At 35.8% G+C, this 27,502-nt stretch overlaps 2 protein-coding genes across 5 annotated transcripts in view; one reads left to right on the top strand and one right to left on the bottom strand.

Moving 5' to 3' along the window:
- Positions 1-6,997, bottom strand: part of trbd (ubiquitin thioesterase trabid) — a 62,095-nt gene extending 55,098 nt beyond the window's left edge. For 2 of the 3 annotated variants that reach the window (XR_011335575.1, XM_069843389.1), the window contains exon 1: positions 5,336-6,251. Coding sequence is in view for 2 of the 3 variants with exons in the window: in XM_069843389.1 (XP_069699490.1) it covers positions 5,336-6,108 (773 nt within the window). In the remaining variant the exon portion in view is untranslated. Of the gene's footprint in view, positions 1-5,335; positions 6,521-6,735 lie in introns of those variants that run through there. The other variant, XM_069843390.1, reaches the window with a different exon arrangement.
- Positions 6,998-19,468: 12,471 nt separating this feature from the next.
- Positions 19,469-27,502, top strand: part of Sfxn1-3 (Sideroflexin-1-3) — a 71,848-nt gene continuing 63,814 nt past the window's right edge. For both annotated transcript variants that reach the window (XR_011335574.1, XM_069843387.1), the window contains exon 1: positions 19,469-19,872. Coding sequence is in view for 1 of the 2 variants with exons in the window: in XM_069843387.1 (XP_069699488.1) it covers positions 19,703-19,872 (170 nt within the window). In the remaining variant the exon portion in view is untranslated. The remainder of the gene's footprint in view (positions 19,873-27,502) is intronic.

Here is a 27,502-nt window from a genome sequence, read left to right as displayed (position 1 = left end):
TGTTGCAGATTCAGGTACATGAATTGCAAACAGATGCCATCGATCTGAGGAGACCGCAGAACAACATCACAGAAAGGTGGAGGATCAGGTCTCCAGTCAGACTGGATGCTGTTGCTGAATTGATACGATGACATCATGCAGTGAATCATGAGCTTTAAGAGCAATCCTAAATAAACTTCAACAATCATTCCAACATAAGGAGGTTGAGAGCAGACTGGATGACAAAAGCTTCTCAACTGAATAGTAACAGGCATTTCCTATATTTATTCTGTGTTTAATTTCCTCTCGAGTGTCATTTATATTTGTTAATGTCGCTCAAGACATTTGAATTTTTCCACTTTTTAAACGATAAATTTCCAAAGCTTATATTTTCATTTAGTAACTAATTTAGTTATGTTCTGGTCACGAGACATAACCATATACCATCTTTTCAGGATTTACTTCCATACCTATCTCTTTACTTCAAGTAAAATTCCCGTGTTTTTTCTAATAGTTTGTGGATTTTCTTCTAACATATTCATGTTATCTGAATAAACAAACGGCTGATGTAACCCATTCAATTCCAAATCTTCTCTTATGTTGGAGTTTCATAACAAGCTGTTTTTTACAGTGATGGATTGTTAGTCCTTCACCCAATCCCTAAGCTGGAGGACCACCCCTTATTGGGTGTCAGCGACTGCTTAGAGAATGATCACTTCAAGACTAAATTAGTTTCCAGACAAGCAAAACTTGCAAAGCCCCACTTAAGCACGATTCAGGAGATATCACTCAATGACACAACAAATGACAGCATTTAGCCGAGACATAAAGGATTCATTTGATAAAAAACAGTCAGTGCTTGTAGTTTTCACTGATTTAAAAAAATACAATTCTACAGAGTGGAAGAAATATAACTCCGCAGGTTTTATCAAGTTATTCCTTAAATTCAATACAACAGAAATTCTAATAGACCTACCATATTAGTCCCAAAAGAATACTTTTCTCAGGAAAAAAAATTTTCTCGTAAATATTAAAACTATTTTACTCGACAAGCAGGCCTACTATCCGTACAATTCTGATTTTTACTCTTATCATTAGAGAAATTGATAAGGAATGATTTGTCACTTTGCAGTTTTTAAATCAAATGGATGGTTTTCTTACAAATTAAATAAAAATATTAACATGTATCATTATGTCCTGCCATTAGGAAGTCAGGGCAACCTTACTGGCAGCACTTTATGCAAATTATCTAGTAAAATAGAATTCATCATCACACAAATACCTAACATAGGCTATTAATAGTAATCTAAATGAGAAAATAAATACAGTCCTCCGAAACCTACAAGACTGATGTAGCAGAAATATTATGGAAATTAATGCAGCATAAACCATTTTATCAGATTTTAACACTATATCACAAGCCACCAGTGATCACATTAAAAATAGGTCAAAATTTCACAGAAGAATGCCAAAGAATGAAATACCTTGATATCACCTTGACAGGTAAGTTGGAAACAGCATGGTGAAGCTACCAATGACAAAGTAAGGAAAAAATTTACACTGCTTAAAGATTAGCAAGTACCGGTAGGGTAGTTCATGAAGTACTCTTGATATAATGTACAAGACATTTATCAAATCCAACTTACTGAACAAGTGTGTTCTAAACAAATTATATTCACTCACCAAGAAAACTGAAAACACAAGAAGGTTTCATTCAGGAAGTTGAAAAACACAAATACAAAATTAATATGTCATCAGAACTACTTCCCTATCAATACCAACAGTGCTCCTTAGACTATTTGGATATCAAAACTGTGTCTCATAATAGAAATCAGGAAAGCTCAGACAAATATGAAAGTTCAAAGGTTTCTCGCCTTAGAAACAGTAAGTACTCTAGGCCTACTTATATCTGCATATGACGAGAACCAACAGCAGATTGCTGCAAAGTAGTAATATCGCTGTTCTGTACAAAAGAGAGATGGAGACAGAGAGGAAGAGAGAAATCAGTTCCCTGTTGCCGGATGAATATTATGGTATAATCCATGTCTTTAAAATAATTGTACAGAGTGTATGGTTTTGAACTAAAATTACATAACGATACTCTGTGACTAGATAATGCTGCACTCCCCTGATTCACAGAAACCATGAAGCACTGAGGTTTTCTGCTAAATAGGCTATAAATACCTTGAATCCCAATGGTTACACATTTGCACAGATGAATCTTCATCTGTAAAAGAAGACCAAGCAGATACAGGAATATTTCACAGACGAGGCTCTATTTTCGTTTTACTTATCTCTTGGTACCAATTCAACACATTATGATGGAGAGTTGAAAACAATAAACATTTCACTTAGATAGTTTTTGTCACATATAGGCCTACATGAATGATTTCTAAGCAACAATACAAGCAAATAATCATAACTCGACAGCATCTTCTAGACCTAAACTCCTTCAAATTCTTCACTTGTCTCTTCCAAATTAATGATTAAGAACCACATGAAACAAAAAATCAGACATCTAAATACCAATAGTGAGAAAAAGCAGTAGGAGGGCACCATAAAGCAACAGCAACCACTTCCCAAGATCACAAGTAATAGCTCCCTTCAGGTCACATATAAGTCACAAATGCCTTTCAAAACATTTACACAGACTAGCCAAATATAGAGTAAAAGGAGACTAAATAGGATCCTTTTAAGGGATGAATCAGGGCAATTAGCTAAATAAAAAAGTATAATATCATTGTGGTCTTTTGTGAACGAGTTTTGAGGAAATCACCATTTTTAGTTTAATTTTGGAAGCCACGACAGTGGTCTAGTGGCTAGAGCACTGGACTTATAATCCTATGAACCCAGGTTCGATCTCCAGTATACCCACGATTTATAACTAGTGTTGGGCAAGTCCGTGGTTCAGGTAACACAGGGATTTTCTCTGAGAGCTCCAGTTCCCCTGTGGTATCCCAACAAATACCCATCTCATCGTAGGTGCAGCATAGACAGCCTCCAACGGCACACCCTGGGCAATGACTCTGTTGGTAAATTGGTCTGCACAACTTAGGTATACTTTTGCTTATAGTAGGCATTATTTATAGCATAGTATTTACTTAGGCTATAGACCTAGGTTTATTGCACTATCTATGTTATTTATTGCTGTGATTATTGTACTTATTGCTGTAATTACTGTAATGTCATTGTATATTATATATCACTGACACCGGGTGTATACCCAATTGCAGTGTTAATAAATATACATATACATACATACTATATGGGTGAATGACGAACAGTAAGTTACCTGTCATTAGTACAAAAAAAGTTTAAATTTGGAATGCATATTCCAGGAAAATGAGACATATTAGGAAGTGATGTTGGGGGATTTTTTGGAGCAAATACCAACAAATATGTTATTGGTTTGCTGCATAACATTGATGGTTTGGCAAATAAAGTGACAATAAGACGTGGCAACAGTACATTCGGTGATGGTAGAAACAAGACTAGAGCAGGAAGGAAGAAATGCACAGCCATCCATGTCCCTCTGTAACGTTTTAGTTTACTGAACCTTACATGCAGTTACATACATAATTGGGAGTGTCAGAAGCAAAGGGGTACAAGTGACATTTCTAAAAACATGAGTTAAGTGCATCCAGGACAAACTAAAACATTTAAAAATTTAGTGGCAAAGGGATACATCTTTTAACCACACCACACACTAAAATTGAAATAAAAAATTCTACTACGAAATTTACGAAATCTTACGTACTTTCAACCACATTTTCTCACAAATTACTTCAGTGCACCTAAACCCCTTTGCTTCTGACTCCCTCAATTATGACAAGCAACTCAACTAGGGCTTTGTTGCCATCTGTTTGCTGTTATTTGTATGAACATCTAAAAATCGTTCACAAACCACAATGACATTATCCATGATTCATCTCTCAAAGGACTCTGCTTAGATCCATTCCACCCGGTATTCTTCTCTTCGCTGCACCTTATGCAATGATCCAACCAGTACAATGAATGAAGAACATCTCTTCCAATGTTCAGCAATAAAGAAAGATAGAAGAGAACAATCGACAAGTTCTGGCAACATGCTACTGGAATGCGAGAACACAAGACAAATGGAAGGAATCCAGTTGCTGCAGCATTAGACTACCACCAACATCATCATCATTATCATCACTGTCATCAGGCTTAAAGGCATAAGCTTACTGGCCCATTTTGTCTCCAAGATTCAACTAGTCTCTCTAATGTTTCCTTGATCTCCCGGGTGCTCTAAGTCCACTTGGTTTATAGGCCTACTGCTATATTCTCAATGAGTATTCTTTCATTACTCATCCTATTTAAGTCGTACAGTCAGTTTTTCTGAATGACTATAGTTATAGGCCTACATCCATTTGCAGTTCTTGGTGAATTTTTTAACTTCAGATGGAATTGCCATGGCGGTCCAGTGGCTAGAGTACTGGACTCATAATTTTGTGGATCTGAGTTCGATCCCCAATGTAGGCCTACCTCCGATTTATGACTTGTAGTAGATAAGCCTGTGGTTCAGGTAACACGGGTTTTCTTCGGGAGCTCCAGTTCCCTTGTGGCATCATATGATTGGATGACGAACAGTCAAGTGCTCACCATCAGAAAGAAAAAAAAAAGACATGCATTCAAATACTGTATATCCCCTCAATGGTCTAAATAGTCGCATCAGACTGGCTTTCAACCTTTAGTGTTGATTTTTTAGTGGCTAAGGATCCAGGTTTCATCTCCATGTAACAGAAATGGGACAGCTATTGCTTTGAATCATTTTTGAACTGTTTCAGACTGCACAACTTAAGGCATTCCATTTTAACTTAATAAAATGTGGCTTACACATATACTTAAGGGCACAAGTGTATCGCGCACGCGTGTGTGTGTGTGTGCCTTTGAAGTTGGTGGGGTTATTTTTTTGCAAAGAGGCATTCATGCGTATACCTGTCACAAGCAAAATAAGTGATGTAGCCTAGTTTTAGTCTACCGGTATAAATGCTAAGCATTGATATGGGCTTTAAGCTAATCTAATATAATCTGAACTAAGAAAAGTGGTAGCCTATGCTCACAGAAAAAACTGTATCAATTGCTGACAATTTCTTTCTGAAACTCAGTTAACAAGGATGTGGGGAATGATGGCTTAGCATAGTAAAATTACTAGATGTTTACATTATTAATTTGTGAAAAGGAATATGGTTAGTGGAATTGATATAAAGCACTCCCAAGCAAGAGTAATGGCCAGTTCCAGCACTGAATATATATTTAATGTATAGAGACCTACTACATCTTTGTTTCACGTAAACAGGATAAATGAAGAAATGAATATAGGCTATGTGCATACCTTTTCACAGTTGAATTATCATCTATGAGGGCCACCTGACTGCCACCACCTCGTGCACTATTGAGTAGTGTCATCTCTCGTTCTGGGGATGGGAGTATGCTGCCACTACTAACTGCCTGACTGCGGAGAGAGGAAGCTGCGTTGTTCTTTACAGTGGAAGCTGCTGCATTGATGCTTGCACAAGAGGTACCACACATTATACACTTGGTAGATTTTGGCCAGTTCTCGTATGTGCACACACTGCACATCCATTTTAAAGTTTGCTGTCTGGCAATCACAGCTTTCTCTACCACACGTCCCCTCAGATCATTCTCAGCATCTTTCAGCTCCTTCTTGTCAGCTGATGGCGATGTCGAAATACGCAGGGGACCACCTGAAGCTGTTGTCACCGTGGCAGCATCGCTCTGTTGACCTATACGCAGTGGCTGAAGCTGTTCGTGGAGGTTTATACCCGTAATAGTAGTGGGTCTTGGTGTTCGGCATTCAGAACAGCATGAAGATCGCGGCCAGTTCAGGTACGTGCATGCTCGACACTCCCACTTTCCATTACTTCCTGATCTTGCTGTATCGTGTTGAGAGGGACCTGACGCTAAATTTGGTCCACCACAACCCTCAATTAATGAAGGAGGAGGAGATTCATCACGTAATCTATAAATATCCTCACCAAGTAACGGCTTTGAACCTCTGCACATCGTACACTTTAGAGATGATGGCCAATTCTCATAGGTGCAATATTCACATGCCCATTTCGTGGTTGGTGGATCGCAACTCATAATTAAACCCAACGGTGAATTTATTCTTACTTTGAAAGGTGATACGATGCGTAAATCGTATGCCTCCCCTTTCAGCTAAAACTATTTAATGTACCACATATATGCATAAATAATTTAACAAATAATACATCTACAGTAGTATTAGGAAGTTAATTTAGGGCAGTACAATTGTCATAAACACACCATGGTTTTGTAAATTTATTTATAGCCTACTTGTAGCCTGTGTTTCAATGCAATAACAGGTTACAAGTTAAACTATAAGTGATGGTGGTTTTCCATCAGGCACAAATGTCACTTAGTGAATTTTTATAAGTAATTTTCTGTTGACATGTATCACAGTGAAATTATTCTTGCACCGTTCCGCTTCTTTTCCCCCATGTACGCCGCAATGCCGTCTGATTTTTCCAATTTGCTGAAACACAGAACATAATTATTTTATCTTCATTTCATTTAAATTGTGTTGAGACTCTAACATTAGCAAGTCTCTTTGTTGGTACTGTGTAGGTGTGCTAATTTTATGGGTTAGTACTGGTGTTACAATTATAATCAACAATAGCTCACTTAAATATGAAATTCTTATTGCACACATATTAATGTTTCAGAATGCTAATTTAAGGCTCGACTCACCTGGTTCACCTTCAACTTGAGGACAGTCAAAATTAACCTAGGGTTTCACTAATTCATAGCTTCAAGACTGCAAATCTCTCATTCGCACATGGGAGAGACAATACATCACGGCACTGTTACAAAATATTATACAGTCGAGTTAAAGACAGTTCATTTTCATTTATATCTCCAAATTGATATTTTCTCAGCTCACTCGCAAATCACGGAAGAAAAACATTACGTCACAGAACCATAACGACCATCTTGGTATTCGTGAATAATCGATCCACTGACATATCGAATAAATTATCGACACTCGAATACAACATATCGCAAACTTGTTTCAACCAAAGAGCGGTATATTCAAGTAAAATCGCATTTTCGACAGATAAGCATTCATCGGTCTGTTTAGGTAAAGTGCAGACGTGTTCATTTTCATCGTATATCAATCATTTATCATGTTAGTCACCCTCGGATGCGGTACTTCGGTGCTATTACAAAGATTACACCACTACTAGGTTATTATATGTGTAAAGATAATATTTTTATTGAGTCAAGATGTTAAATGAAAAGTGTTCTATTTTGTGATTTATCTACATTGAAAATAATAGTTCAGTAAACGAAGAGACGTTATAAGATGCTGTATGCGTTAAGTAAACCAACCAACCATCGACAGATAACGATTTGTATTATCAAAATGTAAAAGGAAACCATTCACCCACACAGTACTTACTTATATATGGCTTTTAAGGAACCCGGAGATTCATTGCCGCCCTCACATAAGTCCGCCATCGGTCCCTATCCTGAGCAAGATTAATCAAGTCTCTATCATCATATCCCATCTCCCTCAAATTCATTTTAATATTATACTCCCATCTATGTCTCGGCCTCCCCAAAGGTCTTATTCCCTCCGGCCTCCCAACTAACATTCTATATGCATTTCTGGATTCGCCCATACGTGCTACATGCCCTGCCCATCTCAAACGTCTGGATTTAATTTTCCTAATTATGTCAGATGAAAAATACAATGCGTGCAGTTCTGCGTTGTGTAACTTTCTCCATTCTCCTGTAACTTCATCTCTCTTAGCCCCAAATATTTTCCTAAGAACCTTATTCTCAAACACCCTTAATCTCTGTTCCTCTCTCAAAGTGAGAGTCCAAGTTTCACAACCATACAGAACAACAGGTAGTATAACTGTTTTATAAATTTTAATTTTCAGATTTTTGACAGCAGACTAGATGACAAAAGCTTCTCAACCGAATAATAACAGGCATTTCCCATATTTATTCTGCGTTTATTGCTTGTATTTTGACGAAGAAAACGACAAAGACGATGTCAAAGGCTAAATTTCTCCTGCTACAGTACCAACTAAAATATCCAATTTCATTATTTCTGTATATTATTGTAAAAGAAATAATAATAATAATAATAATAATAATAATAATAATAATAATAATAATTTTATTTTTATTATTACAACAATAGACTAATATAATAACGCTAATTTTTATAAATGAACGGAAATGTCAATTTTGAGTTTCCATTTTACTTTATTCTATGCGTATTCTGGTATTATGAGTAAAGTCCTGGGTAAATAGTTTATTTCCTTACAAGGAAGCAGCAACTTGACTTCGGCCGATGTGCTCTCACGTGCCAGTTATGGAGAGAGAATATTATCATTGAATAAACTATTATGTATCAACATTCACTAATTTTAAAAGTACCGGTATTATTTCTTTCCGAAACATCTCCATTCGCAGCGGTTAGGAATGAAGAATGTTCATAACCATTCGTTTCGAGATTCTCAACAAAGGGATACTTTATTATTGTTTATTGTTAATTGTTTAGTATCCGTAAAAATCATATACATAATTTATAACAAAAATAAACGTTGAAACTACTATTTCAGACAATGTGAATGTGTAAAGGAATATTAAATGATAAGAAGCAAGAGAGTGAGCTAAACATAAATGGTTGACTGTAATAGAGAACATGGATGTTTAAATAAGGTAATAATATGTTATTAATAGTAGTAGCACAGTATAGGTATCAGTACGTATATTCTGGTATTAGTAACAATATGTGAGAAATAGCAGATAAAGATGCGGAAAATAATACTGCACTCTCATTTGCTGAATTTTAATTCATAACTCATTAGTTCATTATGATCCATATTAACTTTCTGTCCGCCGAGTGAGCTCTGCCTCCAGTCTATCCGACCCGGGTTCGATTCCCGGCGGAGTCACAAATTTTCATGTAAAATTTCTACCTCGGGACTAAGAGAGAAGGCATATGTCACTGTTGATAGTGATTCGTCCGTCGGATGGAGACGTTAAGCCTGGCGGCCCCCTTGGTACTATTCGACAGGAGTAGGCTACGAGCCGGCACCGGGTTTCCACTTTTCCCTTTCTCACCTTCATCGTCATTAGGGACCGTATTTTGTTCCATGAAGCTACAAGGTTAAGTATTAGGCCTATTGGAGTTTTTACCGTAATTCGAAATTTCATCCTTTTTCTCTATTTCATTTCTGCATACAGATTAATTATTTGACAAGAAAAGGTTTGCAATCGGCATACAAGATGGATTGTTTGCTACTATGGAAAGTGTAATGATACGGAATTTTTCCATTAATTTTAGCATTTAGAGGAAATACAATGTGGTACATGTGTCCTGGTTTAACGGTATGGGAAAAGCACTGTCATTGAATGAGAGAACTCCAGACAAAATTCACGAACCGCTTCTCACCCATGTGTCGTAGTGGTTACCATAACAGTTAAATTGGATGTTCGCGGGTTCAAACCCGGCTGAAAGCGACGGAATTTAAAGTGCGGTGAAATCCTTAGCATAGCTTTCTCTGGGGGGAAAGTAAAGATATGGGCCTGTGTCATAGACAGAGATGGCTCCAGGAAATATTTGTTGGGAATTTCTCACTCACGTTGAATTTCGACTATACTGTAAATAACTTCTGTCTGCAGTTAAAAACCTCTACTATTTCTTGTCCACATGAACAACAACAACAACAACAACAACAACAACAACAACAACAACAACAACAACTTCTTCTTCTTCCTCTTGACCTTGGACTCAATTTACTGTTCCCATGTAGCCAGCTCACTTCTTTAATATAAAACTACAGTATATTCTGTAGAATAACTGCATAAGTAATACCGAAGCACTCTACCTACAGGTAGAGTGACCAGACGTCCTCTTTTGTCCGGACATGTCCCCCTTTTTAGGCCTTTGTCCGGGGTCCGGACGGATTTAAAAAAAAATCAAGAAATGTCCTTTTCGCAACTTGTATGTCTGATATTTTTTAATTATCTGACTTGACGCCTTTTTAAAGTAATTTTCCTGTAGATGGCAGCAATATTGACAGAATATACTCTTTGCCAACGATCATAACTCTCTTTGCATAGAAAGTAATATTAAATTCATATTTTGTGCGGTCTTTTTAAACAGTATATTTTGATAATAATTATAGTTCCTTTGGCTTTCATATGTAGTTAACTGCAAAATAATTTTATATTATTAAGTTTTATCATAAGTATACTGTAATAAAATATATTGATATAATTTTAAGTATAATATAGGCCTAAGCCTAAATCTAAAGAGGGTAGATATTTTCTGTCTTCTTTAATAATTATAGTTCCCTTGACTTTCATACTTAGCTAACTGTATAAGAATTATTATTAAGTTTTATCATAATTATTTTTGTGACAACAAACTTTTAGTCGGCTTCGGTGACTAGTCGGTATAGCACTTGTCTTCTGTGCTCGAGGTTGCGGGTTTGATCCCGGCCCAGGTCGATGGCATTTAAGTGTATTTAAATGCGACAGGTTCATGTCAGTAGATTTACTGGCATGTAAAAGAACTCCTGCGGGACAAAATTCCGGCACACCTGCGACGCTGATATAACCTCTGCAGTTGCGACAGTCGTTAAATAAATCACAATATTAAATTTAACACACTTTTAAGTATGATATAAGCCTAAATCTGTACTGTAAATATTTTGTAAGAAAATAGATATTGGCGTAATTTATAGTATATTATAGGGCTAAGCCTAAATCTAGGTATACATATTTTCTGTCCTCTTTTTTCGAACAATGTACTTGCTGAAGTGTTGTGTCCTCTTTTCTGGCGATGTAAATCTGGCCACCTTACCCCAGGTGACTAACTATTTAAAAATAAGTAAACGAATAATGGATGATAAGAGATGATAATGAACACATCTGCACTTAACCGAAAGCAGACCGATGAATGCACACATGAACATCTGAATGTTTTAGTTGGTGATCAGGCGTTGTGGTATGCTACCATGCCACGCCACGTCACATAGGCCTATACTGAGTGTCAGTGTCAGTGTAGGCTTTTCTATGTGAGTAGCCCTGAAGTAGCAAAATAATAGTACCGGTATGTGACCCGACACCCGAGTATTGAAACTGCACAGCCAGTGGTATTTACCATAAATGAAGGGTTCAGAACCATATGGGCCAAGCGCCATATAGTAAAGACGTAGAAAACAAGGGTTAAAATAACGTTATTGCCATAATTCAATGGAAACATATAGCAAGTAATATAAAGTATGCACATTAAAACTAAATGATATGTCAATCTTCATTAAACTATGGTTTTCACTTACCTTTAACCTATTTTCTCCGTTTTTAATAAATGGCGCATGACCCACTACAGCTCTGAACCCTTCAAATGATCTAATGCTAGTGCATTTTTTATAAGCACTACGTAACAATTGCACTTACAAGTATTAAATTTTCACAAATCAAACATTTTCAAATACACAACATTTCATTAATTTAAGGCAAAATAAACGCAAGAAAAAATTGTTTGAGTAAGACTTGTAGTAGCAGTAGTAGAAACAGTAGTAGTATTTTATTTAACGGCGCTTTCAGATGTAGAAATTATTCAATGTCGAAATTCGGCGTGGACGAGAGACGGCGAAACATTTCGCCAGGATTCTTTCACGTACCGTACCGTCAATATACAGCGCGGGTCCCATAGTCTTATTTTTCTCCCAGCGAATGTCGTGGTAGAGATTTTATTGCCTTTTAAAATCCATGGTCTTAGACAGGATTTGAACCGGCGAAACTGAGATCCAGCAATTAGCGTGAAAACCTCTACACTATAGAGGACGACAGTTTTATATATATATATCTTCTACATCATTACTGATTTAATAAAACAGTCTCAAGTCCACACCTGTGGAGTAACGGTTAGCGCGTCTAGCCGCGAAACCACGTGGTCCGGATTCGATTCGCGGTCGGGGAAACTTACCTGGTTGAGGTTTTTTCCGGGGTTTTCCCTCAACCCAATATGAGCAAATGCTGGGTAACTTTTGGTTTCGATCCCGGACTCATTTCACCGGCATTATCACCTTCATCTCATTCAGACGCTAAATAACCTAAGATGTTGATAAAGCGTCGTAAAATAACTTAATATAATAAAAAAAAAAAAAACAATCTCAATCAATGTCCATGTCAGATTCCCGCCAGCCTGCGGTTGAGAATAATTTCATTGGTTTAACGCAGCGTTTTTTTTTTTTAGTCTTTTTCAATATATGGCACACCAAAGTTGTAATTTAAAATCCCTCGGCACGCTAATATCACAGTTTACTATATACAGTCGCGAAGCTCAATATGTAGTAAAAATACAAACATGGGTAGTTGCCCACCACTAGGATCGCTACTATCGCCTCATCATTGCAGATCTCTCTCCTAGTAGACGACAAAATATGATACACTTTCGTTGTGTTCTTTTGGAAAAATTAACACCTTCCTTCCATTATTGAAATATTAAATGCATAAAGTTAATTTATTATTTTAATGAAGTATATTAAATTCCACCATAAACTCGAAGATACCTGCAAGAAATAGGTTAATATTATTTTTGTTTGTGCAAAACGAACTGAAATTTACTATAATTGCTTCACTCATTCAAGATTATAGCGATAATTAACTATGAAACCAATAAGTATTAATTTTCATTTCTCTTTACAACAATAATAATGGAAATATGAATTAATGGAGTAACTTACGTGTACCGGTACTTGTAGTGTAGGCTTACGTAGTTAACAAAGTGGGGTCCACACCTGTGGAGTAACGGTCAGCGCGTCTGGCCGCGAAACCAGGTGGCCCGGTTTCGATTCCCGGTCGGGGCAAGTTACCTGGTTGAGGTTTTTTCCGGGGTTTTCCCTCAACCCAATATGAGCAAATGCTGGGTAACTTTCGGTGTTGGATCCCGGACTCATTTCACCGGCATTATCACCTTCATCTCATTCAGACGCTAAATAACCTCAGATGTTGATAAAGCGTCGTAAAATAACCTACTAATATAAAAATTAAGAAAGTGGGATGAGGTTAAGCAATAATGATCACACCAGAATTGGAAATAAAACGTGATCAATACATTTTATTGTAACAGACTTTTTCTACGTCTCTAGTAAAGTAACAAATACAAATAACAACAAAATTAACAGCTATAATTAAAAACACATCCTTTGAAAAAAAAAAGTAGGCCTAAGCAATAATAATCCCACCAGAATTGAAAATAAAACGTGATCAATAAATTTCATTAAAACAAACTTAATTTTTCTACGTCTCTAGTAAAATATTATTAGTATTTTAGCCATTAACATTTTCATTACAACTAATAACGAACATTTCACAAGCATCAATGTGAAATACGCAACGAGCTAGCACTCGATGGAAATATGACACAGTCCAAAGTCGACCGTGCACAGTCTATTGTTTCTAGTTGCTAACCGCTTGGAGCGCTTTATCACGAGATTTGCAAAAAATCACCTCAAAATTCGCGACTGTATATAGTAGACTGTGCTAATATGTTCTAAACCAGTGGTTCTTAACTAGGGGGATTATTCTTTTTCATAAAAACAAGTAAAATACGATATTTTTTAAATTTGGTTCATAGTGACACTTGTGACGGAAAAGGTCGCAGGATTTTTCTCGGGGTTCTCCCGATTTTCCATATTAGACATCTACATTATTCCGCCAACATTTCTCCATTCCGTCATAATTCCTTAGCTTTCCCCGAACGCCGGCTGGCGACGCATGGAGGTGGCTGGCCTAGGGACGAGTGGGGTTGCTCTGCTAGGAACCTAGGTACGCAGCGAACCTCAGTTTGTGATCAGTCGGTGTAGGTTTGGGAATTCGTAGTCCTCCTCCCTTAATCCTAAAAATAAATGAGTCATCAGATGACTGAAAGCAAGTACTGGTCTCTTTTTTTTTTTATTTTAGTAGGTTATTTTACGACGCTTTATCAACAGCTTAGGTTATTTAGCGTCTGAATGAGATGAAGGTGATAATGCCGGTGAAATGAGTCCGGGGTCTAACACCGAAAGTTACCCAACATTTGCTCATATTGGGTTGAGGGAAAACCCCGGAAAAACCTCAACCAGGTAACTTGCCCTGACCGGGAATCGAACCCGGGCCACCTGGTTTCGCGGCCAGACGCGCTAACCGTTACTCCACAGGTGTGGGCACTGGTCTCTTAAACCAAATTATAGTAATTTAGCAATTACTTAAATTCAAATTCATGATACGATATTCTAAGTTTACTGATCTGAAAACCCTGTTTCCGGGTCAGTCATTCATTCCCTTCCCTGCCGAAAATACACCTACGACCCTACGAGTACACTGTGCTTACTGAATGTTGACTTGTGCCGCTTTCGCCTAGAGTTAACTCGTGTGGAATCACTTTGTTACTACTCTTTTCACTTTTGTTTTTCCAGTTTTCGCTACGATGACCTTTACTATATTAATTTTCTCGCGGCACACCGGTTGAAATGGCTGAACTGTAGCAAATAGGTAAAACGAAATATGAAAAATTGGAGACCGCAATGAAGAACAGGACAAATAGCGAAATGAAACCCGAGGATTTAATCAGGGAAATAAGTTCCTGAGATTTGTTAAGTCTGTTTGCTTTCAAAGAGTAATTACCCCTATTTAATTTGAAGGCTTCTAACTTTAATGCTAATTTAGCGTGGCGTGTGGGATCAGTATCAGGTATGGAATATGAAGACCTTTGGAAAGGGAGGGCCGTAGTATAGGCCTACTGTTGGTATTTTATAGAAAGATGCATATACAATTTAAGGAAAGCCCCGATTAACTTTCGGGGTCTAAACTCTGGTTTTCCCAAAAATTGCCCCTCGTCTAGCACGATCGATAGTTAACTAGATGACAATCTTCATGAAGGAACAACCCAATAAGTTATAAAAATACTAAGCTAATCTTATAAATCTATTCTTATACATTCATTCCATAGAGATCAATTCAAGAGGTGGCCTAGGAAGAATCCACCTTGGGAGATAATTTAGTCCTCCATATTGAACCACTTTCAAATGAGTTCTCTAGAATCATAACCATGGATGGGCAACTCGTGCTCACAAAGTGATAAAAAATATTTGAAAGAGAGAAAGACAGACGGAGCCAGCCGCAGCAGTTACAAGTTGTTTGTAGTTTCGCTGCAAAAGCAGTTCACTGCCACGGTGCGCTCTGGCAGCTCATGCATGTGGTCGTGATATCTACGCCATGATTTGAATTTCGGAATGACGCATGGTACAATAATTATAGTAATTTTATACAGACTTACCTAAACACAAATAACAAAATTATATTATTTCATAGCTTTGTAAATTAGTTTAGTACTGGAAACACAAACTGAATACAACCTTTCCAAGATAGAACAAATATAGCTGCAAAACTTATTTATTATTAAACTATTTGTTAATATTTCTTATTATATGTCTCATTTGAAACCTAGAACGCCAGAATTTACAAGTCTTTATACATTAGATAAATAGTATTCCTCTGTTCTCTTTCTTGTATTAAACTCTGCCTCAAGCACATACAGTATATAATGGAAGCAAAGAGTATATTTGGAAATTCTGACTTAGGCTGCATTACGAACAGTTCGATTCCTATTTTCGCTGGAATCTGAGTGGAGTGCTGTCTGTAGATTTATCAATTCAAGCTATAAGCTTTTCAGGATCTTCTATCGGCTGTAAGCCAAAATGATTTCAGAAAAATCTCGATTCCTTATTAATTGTCGCTGTTTCTTCACACTTACCAGTGAATTCTGCTGTAGGTCTTGAAGTAGGGTCTTATATTTGACAAGAAGCTTTTCTTATCACTCTTCAAGATAGTTTATAGTCAAGGAAAGTGAAGTTGTCTGTGTTCTACATGATACTGCCAAATTTGAAATCTATCTATAAATGCTCTTAGTCGATCATATGTCGTGCAATTCTGTAACTCGCACGCACAACGTGCTAGCGATATTTGATATCAGTCTCACTTTGTTTATATCCCATTTTTACCTTTAACTGTTCTAAAGCAGATCTAGACAATATTTCTTTACTGTGTTTATTTGTAACATAAAATGTCATGCGTAAGAAAGTATAATAGAACATAATACAAGCTTTACCTCCCTTCTTAATAAAAAAAAAAAACTCTTTCTCTTTCAACTCATCACTAAAGGGAAATGATCTGTGGATTATATTGTTTTTCACTTAAAACGAGCCGCCTCTTACTGCAGACGCGAGCGAACTTGTGTCTTGCAGGAACCGCATATAGACACTACAACTATATAGTACAGAGTCCGTTCTACCTACACTGAGGTTCTGTTGACACTCTGAGAGTACGAGCTGTCCACCCATGAACATGCTTTTCGGAGGAAAAATAAAGAAAGTTAACATGCGAAATCGAAGAGAGGCAGTGGAACAAGTGGATAGCTTCAAATGCTTGTGGTCTTCTAGAAGAAGTAACATGAGCAATTGCCAGGAAGTCAAAAGGAGGATAGCAATGACTAAGGAAGCTTATAAAAGAAAAAGGAGCACCATCTGTCTATCTACGGAAAATAACTAAGGAAGAGACTAGTGAACTGCTTTGCGTGGACTGTGACACTGTATGTGGCAAAAACATGGACATTACGACGAAGTGAAGAGAAACGACTAGAAGCATTTGAAGTATGGATATGGAGAAGAATAGAGCGTGTGAAATGGACAGAATTAGGACTGAAGCTATGCTAAAAAGAGTGAGTGAAGAAAGAATAATGCTGAAAATAATCAGAAAGAGAAAAAGATATTGGCTGGGCCACTGGCTAAGAAGAAACTGCCTACTGAAGGATGTACTGGAAGGAATGGTGAACGGGAGAAAAGTTCGAGAGAAGAAGATATCAGATGATAGACAACATTAAGATACATGGATCGTATTCGTAGACTAAGTGAAAGGCGAAAAAAGGGTTTGCAGTGAAAGACCTGTATTTGGGCTGAAAACTATGAATGAATATGTATGTATGTATGTATGTATGTATGTATGTATGTATGTATGTATGTATGTATGTATGTATGTATGTATGTATGTATGTATGTATGTATGTATGTATGTAAATGTGTTAAATGTTATGGTTTATTTAACGACGCTCGCAACTGCAGAGGTTATCAGAGTCGCCGGATGTGCCGGAATTTTGTTCCGCAGGAATTCTTTTACATGCCAGTAAATCTACTGATATGAGCCTGTCGCATTTAAGCACACTTAAATGCCATCGACCTGGCCCGGGATCGAAACCGCAACCTTGGGCATAGAAGGCCAGCGCTATACCAACTCGCCAACCAGGTCGACTGTATGTATGTATGTATGTATGTATGTATGTATGTATGTATGTATGTATGTATGTATAAGATATTCTTAAATATCTGGTACACTTTGTAGTCCCGGCGATCTTTAAATAAAGGAATTCGTAGTAATTAAATGTAATTAACGTAATATGCCATGTCAAAAATGTAAACAATGCTGAATATACAGCAGACTCTAATCCAAATAATAGAGCACGCTCCGTAATATAATAGGCCATCGGCGTTGCTCCTGCACTAGCGTTTTTATCCCCTGATTGGACGTTATGTTCGAATCTCGGCTTGGACTGATTACCTGGTTAGATCTTCTCCGGAGGTTTTCCAAACTGTAAGGCGAATGACAGGTAATCCTATGGTGGAGATGGTTTACATTTATATTTATTATTGGATTATTAGGCGACATTTTCATATGAAATGGGATTTAATTGTATTTTTTTAGATAATTTGCAGTTGGTAAAGCGTCGTTCAATAATCGATTAAAATAATGTCATAGGTGTATCTACTTAACATATTGTTGGTGAGAATAAAACTCTCTGGAGTTTATTACCTTACTTTTCAATACTTTACTGCGTAAAGACTGGTTCACAATAAACCGGGAAGGGAAACGACAACGAGAACGGAAATAATGTTAAAATAAATGTATTTAAATGTGAGCATTCACAATAGTTAATTGTGAATGTTCACATTTAAATACATTTATTTTAACATTATTTCCGTTCTCGTTCTCGTTGTCGTTTCTCTTTCCGGTTTATCGTGAACCAGCCTTAACTCATAGTTAATTCCGCCATGGACTTAAATCCGCCATGGACGTTGGAAATGTCATAATTTAGCACTTTAAATCCTATTAACTCATTTTAAGGCTGCAAGTTGGTAAAATTCTGTCAATTTTTTAATTCGATTTTGTTCCCGACATTAAAAAATTATAAATGTTTCAGAGAACCTCTCCACAAATTTTCGTGAAGATAGGTCCCTTCAATAATCTGCTTCTACCGACATTTAATTAAAAAGTTACATTCACTTGGTGGTCCTTAAAAATTTTTAACTCGATTTTCTCTAGTTGCATTTTTGTTACATATTACTTTACTAAAAATGCTACTACTTTTAAAAATTTTGTACTTTACTCATAATATTTTGTAGGCCTCCTTGAAGATGTGCTTAAGAATATTTGCTATCAGGACTTTCCTTAAACCGCAAGATTTTTGGAGATTCCCCCCCCCCCCCCCCGCTAGACATCATAATTTCTACCTGCTTTTATATTTGACTTAATAAAATAAATTTTTCTTAACCTGAAAAAGGAAATATAGCAAGTTATGTTTCAGGGAGTTTGAAATGTGTGTGGGGCAAATTTCAGGCAAAAGTTTTGAAATTTGTAGAAGTGGTACTGATTTTTGAAAATACAATTTAAATTTACAAAAATGTTAATAATTTACATAATTTTGGACCACATGAGGTAAAATTCTGTACACAGGGCTTTTTTATGCAGCTTGATATGTCTACAAACTTCCAAAAATCTAGCTCAAACAGTTAAGAAAATTCAAATTCCACTATAGTAGGCTACAGCCTTAATTTGTAAAAATGGATTGATTTTATATGGCTGTTTAATACGAAAGAATTGTCATTTTTATTTAAATTGAAACTGAATTACGCTCTTCTTATTCTTTTATTGTTAGGATGAGTTTTTTGTTCTGCAGAATAATAAAAGAAAGCTACCGGACTCGCCTATGGGTGGAAATCTAAGTCATATAATGGGATTGAGAGACGAGAGTGATGTATTGCTACACAAGCTAGGAATTCACCCTCAGACAAGGGCAACTAACGGTATCATGCGCAAGGTACACTGCACTTCACCCCAGGGGAATATTTCGTTCACAGTTGGCAACGTAAAATATACCTAAATTGGTGAGATGAATCTTTCAGTAAGCTAAGAAATTCGATCTGAAACATTCTCGCAATTAAGAAAACAAGTATGGCTGCCTGCTATGGTCACTACAATTATTAAGTCGACGTTCATTTGTTTAACGTTTCCGTGATTATTTAATTATCGCAATGTCGCTTATATCGGTTTCGAATCTTGACAGTGACTGTACCAGTTCCAGGGCAGTTGGTTTCCTTGGTTACCACCACAACCTGTCTGCGACCAGAGCGGACCGAGAGAGAGATATTAAGCTATTCACAACAGTAATGTCAGAAACAAGGTGACGGACATTTAAGTGTAAATAGCATATGATTACGCGAATTGCGGACGAGTTTTCGGTGTGATAAGACTCCGGGCAGCGGCATTGATTCGCTAGGAGCAGCCGGGCTATCGAGCCATTCTATAGCAGACTATGGCCAGCGACAAGTCTCCGTCTCTCAGAGTGAATATCGACGAGCCGCGATGGGATCAGAGCACTTACTGGGGCAGGGCCAAGCACTTCTTCTCCATTACAAATCCTCTCAACATCCTAGCGACGGGTCGAGAATTGGAGGAGGCCAAACGTGTAGTTCAAACTTACAGGTCTGTAAAATTATTTTTATAATTATGAAGTACCTATATTCCGTATGGAACTTATTTCTTACTGCTGTTTAAATGTCCTTCTATCGTATTATTTGTCACTTAAATCTCAGTAGTAGTAGTAGTAGTAGTAGTAGTAGTAGTAGTAGTAGTAGTAGTAGTAGTAGAAGTAATAATAATAATAATAATAATAATAATAATAATAATAATAAACATACGGACATTCCATTGAAATACTTTACTGTTCTAGTTATAAGTCAATTTATTGGCTTGAAAATAATTTTTTTCTCTGTCGCTGAAATATTTATTAGTAATGCTTTCAGAAGGTCTGTGGTTCGCTTACAGACGTTATTTTCTTAGCAAGTTTTACATATTTTATAAATCTATTCACACAGGCGTTATTTTCTTAGCAAGTTTTACACATTTTATAAATCTATTCACATGTAGAATTATAACCTTTTTTGCGTAATAAAATTGGAATTTGTACTCTATCTTTGTATCTTGTAATGTACCTTTCTTATTGTCATTTATTATAAAAATTAATTTTGGCTTGTAGTAATTTTCAGCTCTCCACATCCTGAGCTGCCTTTCTAGTACCATTTTCTTTAAACTTTTAGCACATTCCATTTTATATTGATCATTAGGGTAAAGTTGCCTAATTCCGTGATACTCCTAATTCTGTGGTACTTTTTTAAAATTGAATGTCAGTGAAAGCTTTGCCGTTCGATCACAGTGCCAGACATCTTTCTTGAAAGAGTGCATCTTTCGCCTACTTTTGAGACCTCGGTGAATTTCCTAGCAAGATACCCAATTCCGTGACATTCAGTGAAAAAAACGTATCACGGAATTAGGGATATCACGGAATTAGGCAACTTTACCCTATATTGTAAAATTCTTTATTATAATGTTCTATTCGATTGTAATCTTATTTCCATTATTCTTTGTCATATTGGTAACTTCACAAGTTGGGGAAGATATACATTTTAGAAGAAACTAGGATATTTTCATTAATTTTTCTTTCCTTGTTGTCTCTTTTTCTTTATTTATTTGTACCTTCATTGCATTCGTATTTTTACTTATTTTATTATTCTTTCCTTCCTTCTTTTTCTTTCTTTCTTCTTTTTAATTTCAACATTTAATTTTCTGTTCTTAATTCATTTCCTTAGCTATTTATTTTCTCTTTCGTTGTCCTTTTTGTTACTTTTTCTTTCTATTCGTTCTTTCTTTCTCTGTTCGTCTCAGTCTATTTCCACTCAAATAATTTATCAGATTTAATGTCACTAAAACAGAGGGTGTCATTTCAGCTTTTGCTTGTGAGGTGCAAGGGTTTTTAGGGAAGACTTTATAGAGTATACCATGTGTCGCATTACCTGCCTATTTCCTCTCTCAAATTAAGTATTTTCTATACTGTAAACTGGGGTAAAATTGACCATAAATACTTAAACCATGATATTAGATACACTGAACACATTTTTAAAGCTCATTGTTTCTTCTCCAATTCTTAAGCATTTTTATTGTTTTAAGTCACAAATAGGACCGATGTTTTTATGGTAAACTTTACCGAACTTCACAGTATATTTCCAGCTTCCACACGTAGGCTTAGTTTTAACTTTTTACCCTACATATACAATACGTAATTTGCATGCACTTGCTGTTAATATGACGTAGGTGCGAACAAATGAACACCCCATTTTATAGATATTCTAATTTCAATAACAAAAAAGTACTTTTATTTGCAATGGTAACAACCATTAATGTAGCAAAGGGTAATGCCTTTGTTTCATTTGAGAAAAGTAATTATTTAGCTTGTATTTTATTTCTTAAGGTATGCATCGACTCTTGGAGTAAACATTTATAATTTTCCCTCAATTTAATTCAAAATTCACTTACTACTTTCTTACAGTTAAATGAAAGAAATGCAAAAGGAAACAGAAAATAAAAGAAAATTTTGGGGGCACAGGGCAAAATTTTGTGAAAAAATCATATATTCTTTCGGCAAAGCATTTCTTCGCTTCCAATTGACCTATATCAATGGTTTACAAACTTTTTTGATCGCGGATCCCTTTCGATTCGAAAAAAAATTAACGGATCCTCAAATTACATTAAATAATCGCTAGATTAATACAGATATATTTATTTTCTGTATATATTTGTTGTTGTTGTTCAGTTAACTGTCCGAAGACAGATCTGAACCTCACAAGTGATACCAAAAAGCATCACTTATGAGCCAACTAGGCCAGGAGATAATGGGGTAGGGTGACTAGTTCTTTTCCCCCTCCATTGCATACGTCGCCGATTAACTACAAGTTACGCTAATCAGACTTCAGATGCATACAAACAATTGTTCTTCCTTTGACACATATCGTCAAGTGATATGTACAGTAGTGGCAAAAAAACCGGACCGTCCCTTGTAGCTGATTTCAGAGCCTTGTTCTCTCCAGAGCACGATAGACTGGTAACTAAGACTTTCGTGGTTCGAATCCTGCCTGGAAAGGAAACTTTTTTTTGTTCCTTATTCAAATTTATTCCCAATACTTTTGGATTGCAGCGATATTTTACTGCTTACCGGTAATTAACTTATTATTCCCAGAACATGAATTTTACGAGCAATCGAAAAGTATTGAGAATAAACTTGAATAAGGAATAAAAAAAAGTTTCTTTCCCAGGCAGGATTCGAAACACGAAAGTCTTAGTTACCAGTCTATCGTGCTTTGGAGTGAACAAGGCTCTGAAATCAGCTACAAGGGTCGGTCCGATTTTTTTGCCACTATTTTACTGCCTGATAATAGAGGTACATATCAGCCAGAACCTCAATCAGAGGATTGTACCTATTTAACATCGACAATATGTCTAGAACTATATTAATTACCATGCATACATGTAGTAGTATTTATAAACTGCGTGTAATTTTTTCAGTAATGATATGCAAAATTATAAAAAAAAAATACCTTCAAATTGCTAATGTGAAGAATGGTGTTGTTTCCTAGTCTCAGAAATTTCAAGTTCGGGGAGATGGAAGAAAGTTGAATTCTCATATCTGATGTGGCATCCAGGCGAGGATGGAATTTTGATTTTGTTACTGCATATCGTCAAAATCATACTTCGAACTTCGCACAGATATGTTGTTGGAAATGGGAGGAGTTCCGCCACTGCACATTTAGAAATTTCCTGAAGTAGGCTACACCAGAATTCGGTGACAGGAAGTTCGCTAAGTTTCAAAGTAGTGTCTGATATCAGATCAAGCAAACTCTAAAATATTTCTCCGATCATGTTATGAGGTTTTTCTAAAGTGCTGAAAGGGTTCTTGTTCTTACATTCGGGGTGGTTTGTTTCCAAATGTCTACGCAGTTTTGAGGGCAATAAAGAAATGATACTTAACACTTTGTTACATACCCTACACAAACGGCGTCCGGAGCAATTTTATTGCCTGTTACTTAAATACAAGAGCAAAATATGATTAATTATATTTTCGTCTTTTGGTTTGATTCACCCGTTTTAAATTAGCAGCACTAGGTACTGTACATGACAAAGTAATCGACTGGTTTCTGAATTTGTAGAACTGTCGTTTTTACTGTCTTTTATTAGCCACCGATCCATTGAGACGATACTGTAATACAGTAATATTAAAATTAAAATTATTCGTAATATTAAATTAATATTATTATGTTTGAAGTCAAAGACATGTGGTTATTAATACATTTTAATACGAACACCTCACACAAGCCTGCTCGTACTGAATGAATAAAAACTGACTTCACAATAAAAATAGCAGAAGTGATGGAGGAAATAAATTAAATACCGATATATTGATATTGCAATATACTGCAAACCTAATTTCGATAAACGATATATATCGCAAAAATATATCGATATATCGAACGATTATCGATATATCGCTATTCCGTAAGAAAATTGCACTTTCAGGCGTACATTTACTGTATTACAATAAGGTTACTTAAATTTTAATATTCCTTTTCACCATTGAAATTATCATAACAGTCAAAAGCATAAATGTAAAATTGTAACAATAAACAATACATTTTCAATACCATATGATGTAGGTCCTAACCTAAATAAAAATTATGGTGGAGGCAAGGGAGCTTAAATTATATAGTGGGAAAGAATTAAGTGAACTCTACATGGTTGAGTATTTGGTATTGGAACATGATTCAATTATTCTAGTGTTATATAGGATTCAATCCAGGACACAGATATAATGCTCTTTTCTACCTAACAACATAATCATTTTTAAATGTAAGTAAACAGAACTTGTAATTATTTTTAAATGTAAGTAAACCGTACTTAGAATGTTACAAGTTTTGACAAATTTCACTGTTGATTTGATACAATTCTTCTATAGTAAGTTCCCATTGCAAGTTATTGTTACACTCCTACATTCCGAACAACAATGGTGATGATATAGGGATAGAATTATTATTTTTATGCACTAAAAGATATAATAAGAAAACAATGTCAGCACTAGGTTGTGCATAGAAATCATAGACGTAAACAAATATCACATCGGTACTAAATTCTTGTTTCTCTTTCCATTTCAGAATATAGAAATAAAAGTTTTGATACTCGTTTTGAGGTCAGACGGTTCCCTTTCAGCGTAGGAGTTGCTCTCCTGCCTGGTGAACATTAATAATAATATTAAAACAGTAGTAGATAAACCTCCCGTCTGTCTCACGTTCGCGCACGCTGTATTTTGAATTTGGTGCTGCATATTAAACAGTTTGAATTCGAATTCCAGTCCAGCCAATTAGAACAAGGTATTGAGTGAGGTTGCACAATTATGTAACTGTCCATCTTCAGTAGCGCCATTTCTCGGGAATTATCGGAGTTGTATAGTGTGGATTTTGTTGTTGTTGATAATGATAATAATTCCACAAAAAATCGATAAATTTATTAGAAAACCGATATGTTATACAATATACTGAATCAAAATTTCGATATCGATATATCGCTTTATCGAAACGAAAATATCGGTATTTCGTAAAAACCGATATATCGCTTCCATCTCTAAGGAGAAGCGAACGCGTGCACAACAATGGAAGAAATTAGTTTCTTTTTAAAAATACGTGTCAAAATCTATTGCTGACTAAATAACATTGTCAATAAAATTTATTTTATAATTAAGACATTAAGTCTCCGAGCACATTTACAAAAATTTTTTCTTACACTATTGGTCTCTAGTGAAAGAACTGCAAACATTCACACACACCAAGCAGATAAGAACTAACTAATAACTCGCCACCCTCACCAAGCAGACAAACATTTTCAATAGAATTGACTATCTTAACTGAGAAAAGAAACTTCATTTTTGTTTTGTTACCGATAAGCTGCTATAATTTAATGTGTAACACTTTTATTAAGCTGCCAATGCTTATCTACTATAATAGTCATTTACATGAATAAGATTTTTACATGAACGTTTCCGATACCATTTTTTGTATCATCTTCAGATGCATTACTATTACTATTAGCACTAATTACTAGTAGACACACAAGTACAAGCGACATCCATAAATGTATCACACACTTAATCACGAAAATAAGTTCACACAACACACACACCAATGGCTAGATTTTCAATCATTTACAAATGTAATTGTTAATTTTAATTATAATGCATCTGAAGATGATACAAAAAATGGTATCGAAAACGTTCATGTAAATGACTATTATAGTAGATAAGCATTAGCAGCTTAATAAAAGTGGTACACATGAGAAAAGAAAGTCATGTTTTTTACAACAGCTTGAAGGCCAGCTCACGCAAGGGTGAGATCTGGTCATCTACCCTTGTCGATATATTAACTTTCACAAGTATAGTCGCATACAGCACTGTACAATCGATCGAGAAAAACGGTAATATTATTTCATCTTACGATGTTGGATGACGTATATACGTCCGTTGATGTGACATATTAATGAATATACCATGGCATGATTGTGACTATATAAGTATTTAAAAATTCGGTAATATTATGTTATTTATTTAAAAATATATATTACCAACCGCGGATCCCCTGATAAGTGTTGGGAACTTTGGGAACCATTGATCTAGATCATTCTTTTTTTCACCAAATTGATCCCTAAACAGTACATAATGTTGTAGTCTAGAATGAACTTAATAACATTTTTTACTTATTTTTAATGGATTTTTTTTCTAACATGTAAAAAAGTTATTCATTCTTTATTTATAGGGAGGCATTGCTTTTCCTTTGAACTAAATTAGTTGATTTTAGATTACAACATAGCTCTATATCTAAGCTTCAATTTGGTGTTCGAATGAAGTCGCTAGCTCGATTCTAAGCGTACTTTTTACTTGCTCAAAGACTGAAAAATGTTGAAAAACTGAAATAGGGTAAACATGAAGTTAAAGTTTAAGTTGAAGCTAGGTAACGAATAACTTACTTTTATGCTCATAAAACCTTTTTGCAACATAAGTGAAGCCCTCTTCTTGTGTCTTGAGGTCAATTTTCCTCTTTTTCATAGCCCTGGTACCATCTTCGCTGCTGTTGCTCAGGAGTGCACTGTATGTTGGCCTTCAGGGTTCGGATCTCGTCTGCAGCATTCACACTAACAGTTGTGTATTTTCTAGGGTGACTCTCATCTTCCGGAATATGTCCAATTCACTTTGTTGCCACAATTGAAGTGTCAGACCCCAAGTTTCAGGGTTGTACGACCTACATATGTTTCTTGGACATCGTCTCCAAATCAAACCATTGAAAGACTCGTCTGCATTCTGAGTCTTGTCATGCAAACACCTGCTCAGCATACTGGGATCTGTAAGCCTTTCGTATATACTGTAGATTTAATCCACGTCTTGGCACTAGCAGCTGCACATGGAGCATAGAAAAATTAAATTTCGTCCATCAGTGGGAAAACCTAAACATGTTATATATGTTTAAATACTAGAAGAATCAGGCTATAATATGAAACAAAAAACAAAATTTTCATTTTTTGAAGAAATATTGCCATTCTAGGAGTCGATGCATATCTTAAGCGTTTATACAAGTTGAATATTTTAATGTTAAAAATAGAATTCTTACATTTTATTCTTTAGTAGTACTACTCAATTATTGTTTTTTAAATCTTAAACTCAGGAGGGAGGCAATGCACCCCGTGTCCCACATAAATGACACCTCTACACTAAATATGTCTACTAAATTACGTACGATAGTGTCACACGATATTCCTTTTTACATGTTTTGTTCGTATGCTGGCAGTTCAGTGACTTTCTAGTCGCTTTCTTAGCATATTTAAATGAGTTCTACTTGTTATTTAATGTGAGTAAAACTTGATAAGATGTCAGACGGCGAAATAGTATGTTACAAATAATTGACTTTATAAGCTACTGTCTGCAAAGTCCTTGTTAATTTACAGACATTTATATCTATGAGGTTTAGGTTAGAAGATAGGCTACTTAGATAATATTTAATCAATTTTCGAATAATAGGCCTAAATTACGCATTTTCGCAAGAATATCGTATCTAGTTAAATATTCGACAGTCACTTATGCGTAACTGCGTCAAGATTTACATTCCATTTCGTGCGTAAAATATTTATTTTAGCACTAAAAATTCTTTAATCTCGGCTACGATATATATGACTGTTAAGATCAGTTTTT

Source organism: Periplaneta americana, chromosome 13 (genome assembly GCF_040183065.1).
Source record: "Periplaneta americana isolate PAMFEO1 chromosome 13, P.americana_PAMFEO1_priV1, whole genome shotgun sequence".
NCBI lineage: Eukaryota > Metazoa > Arthropoda > Insecta > Blattodea > Blattidae > Periplaneta > Periplaneta americana.
Note: the sequence above shows the minus strand (reverse complement) of the source record. Positions and strands in the feature narration are given on the sequence as shown.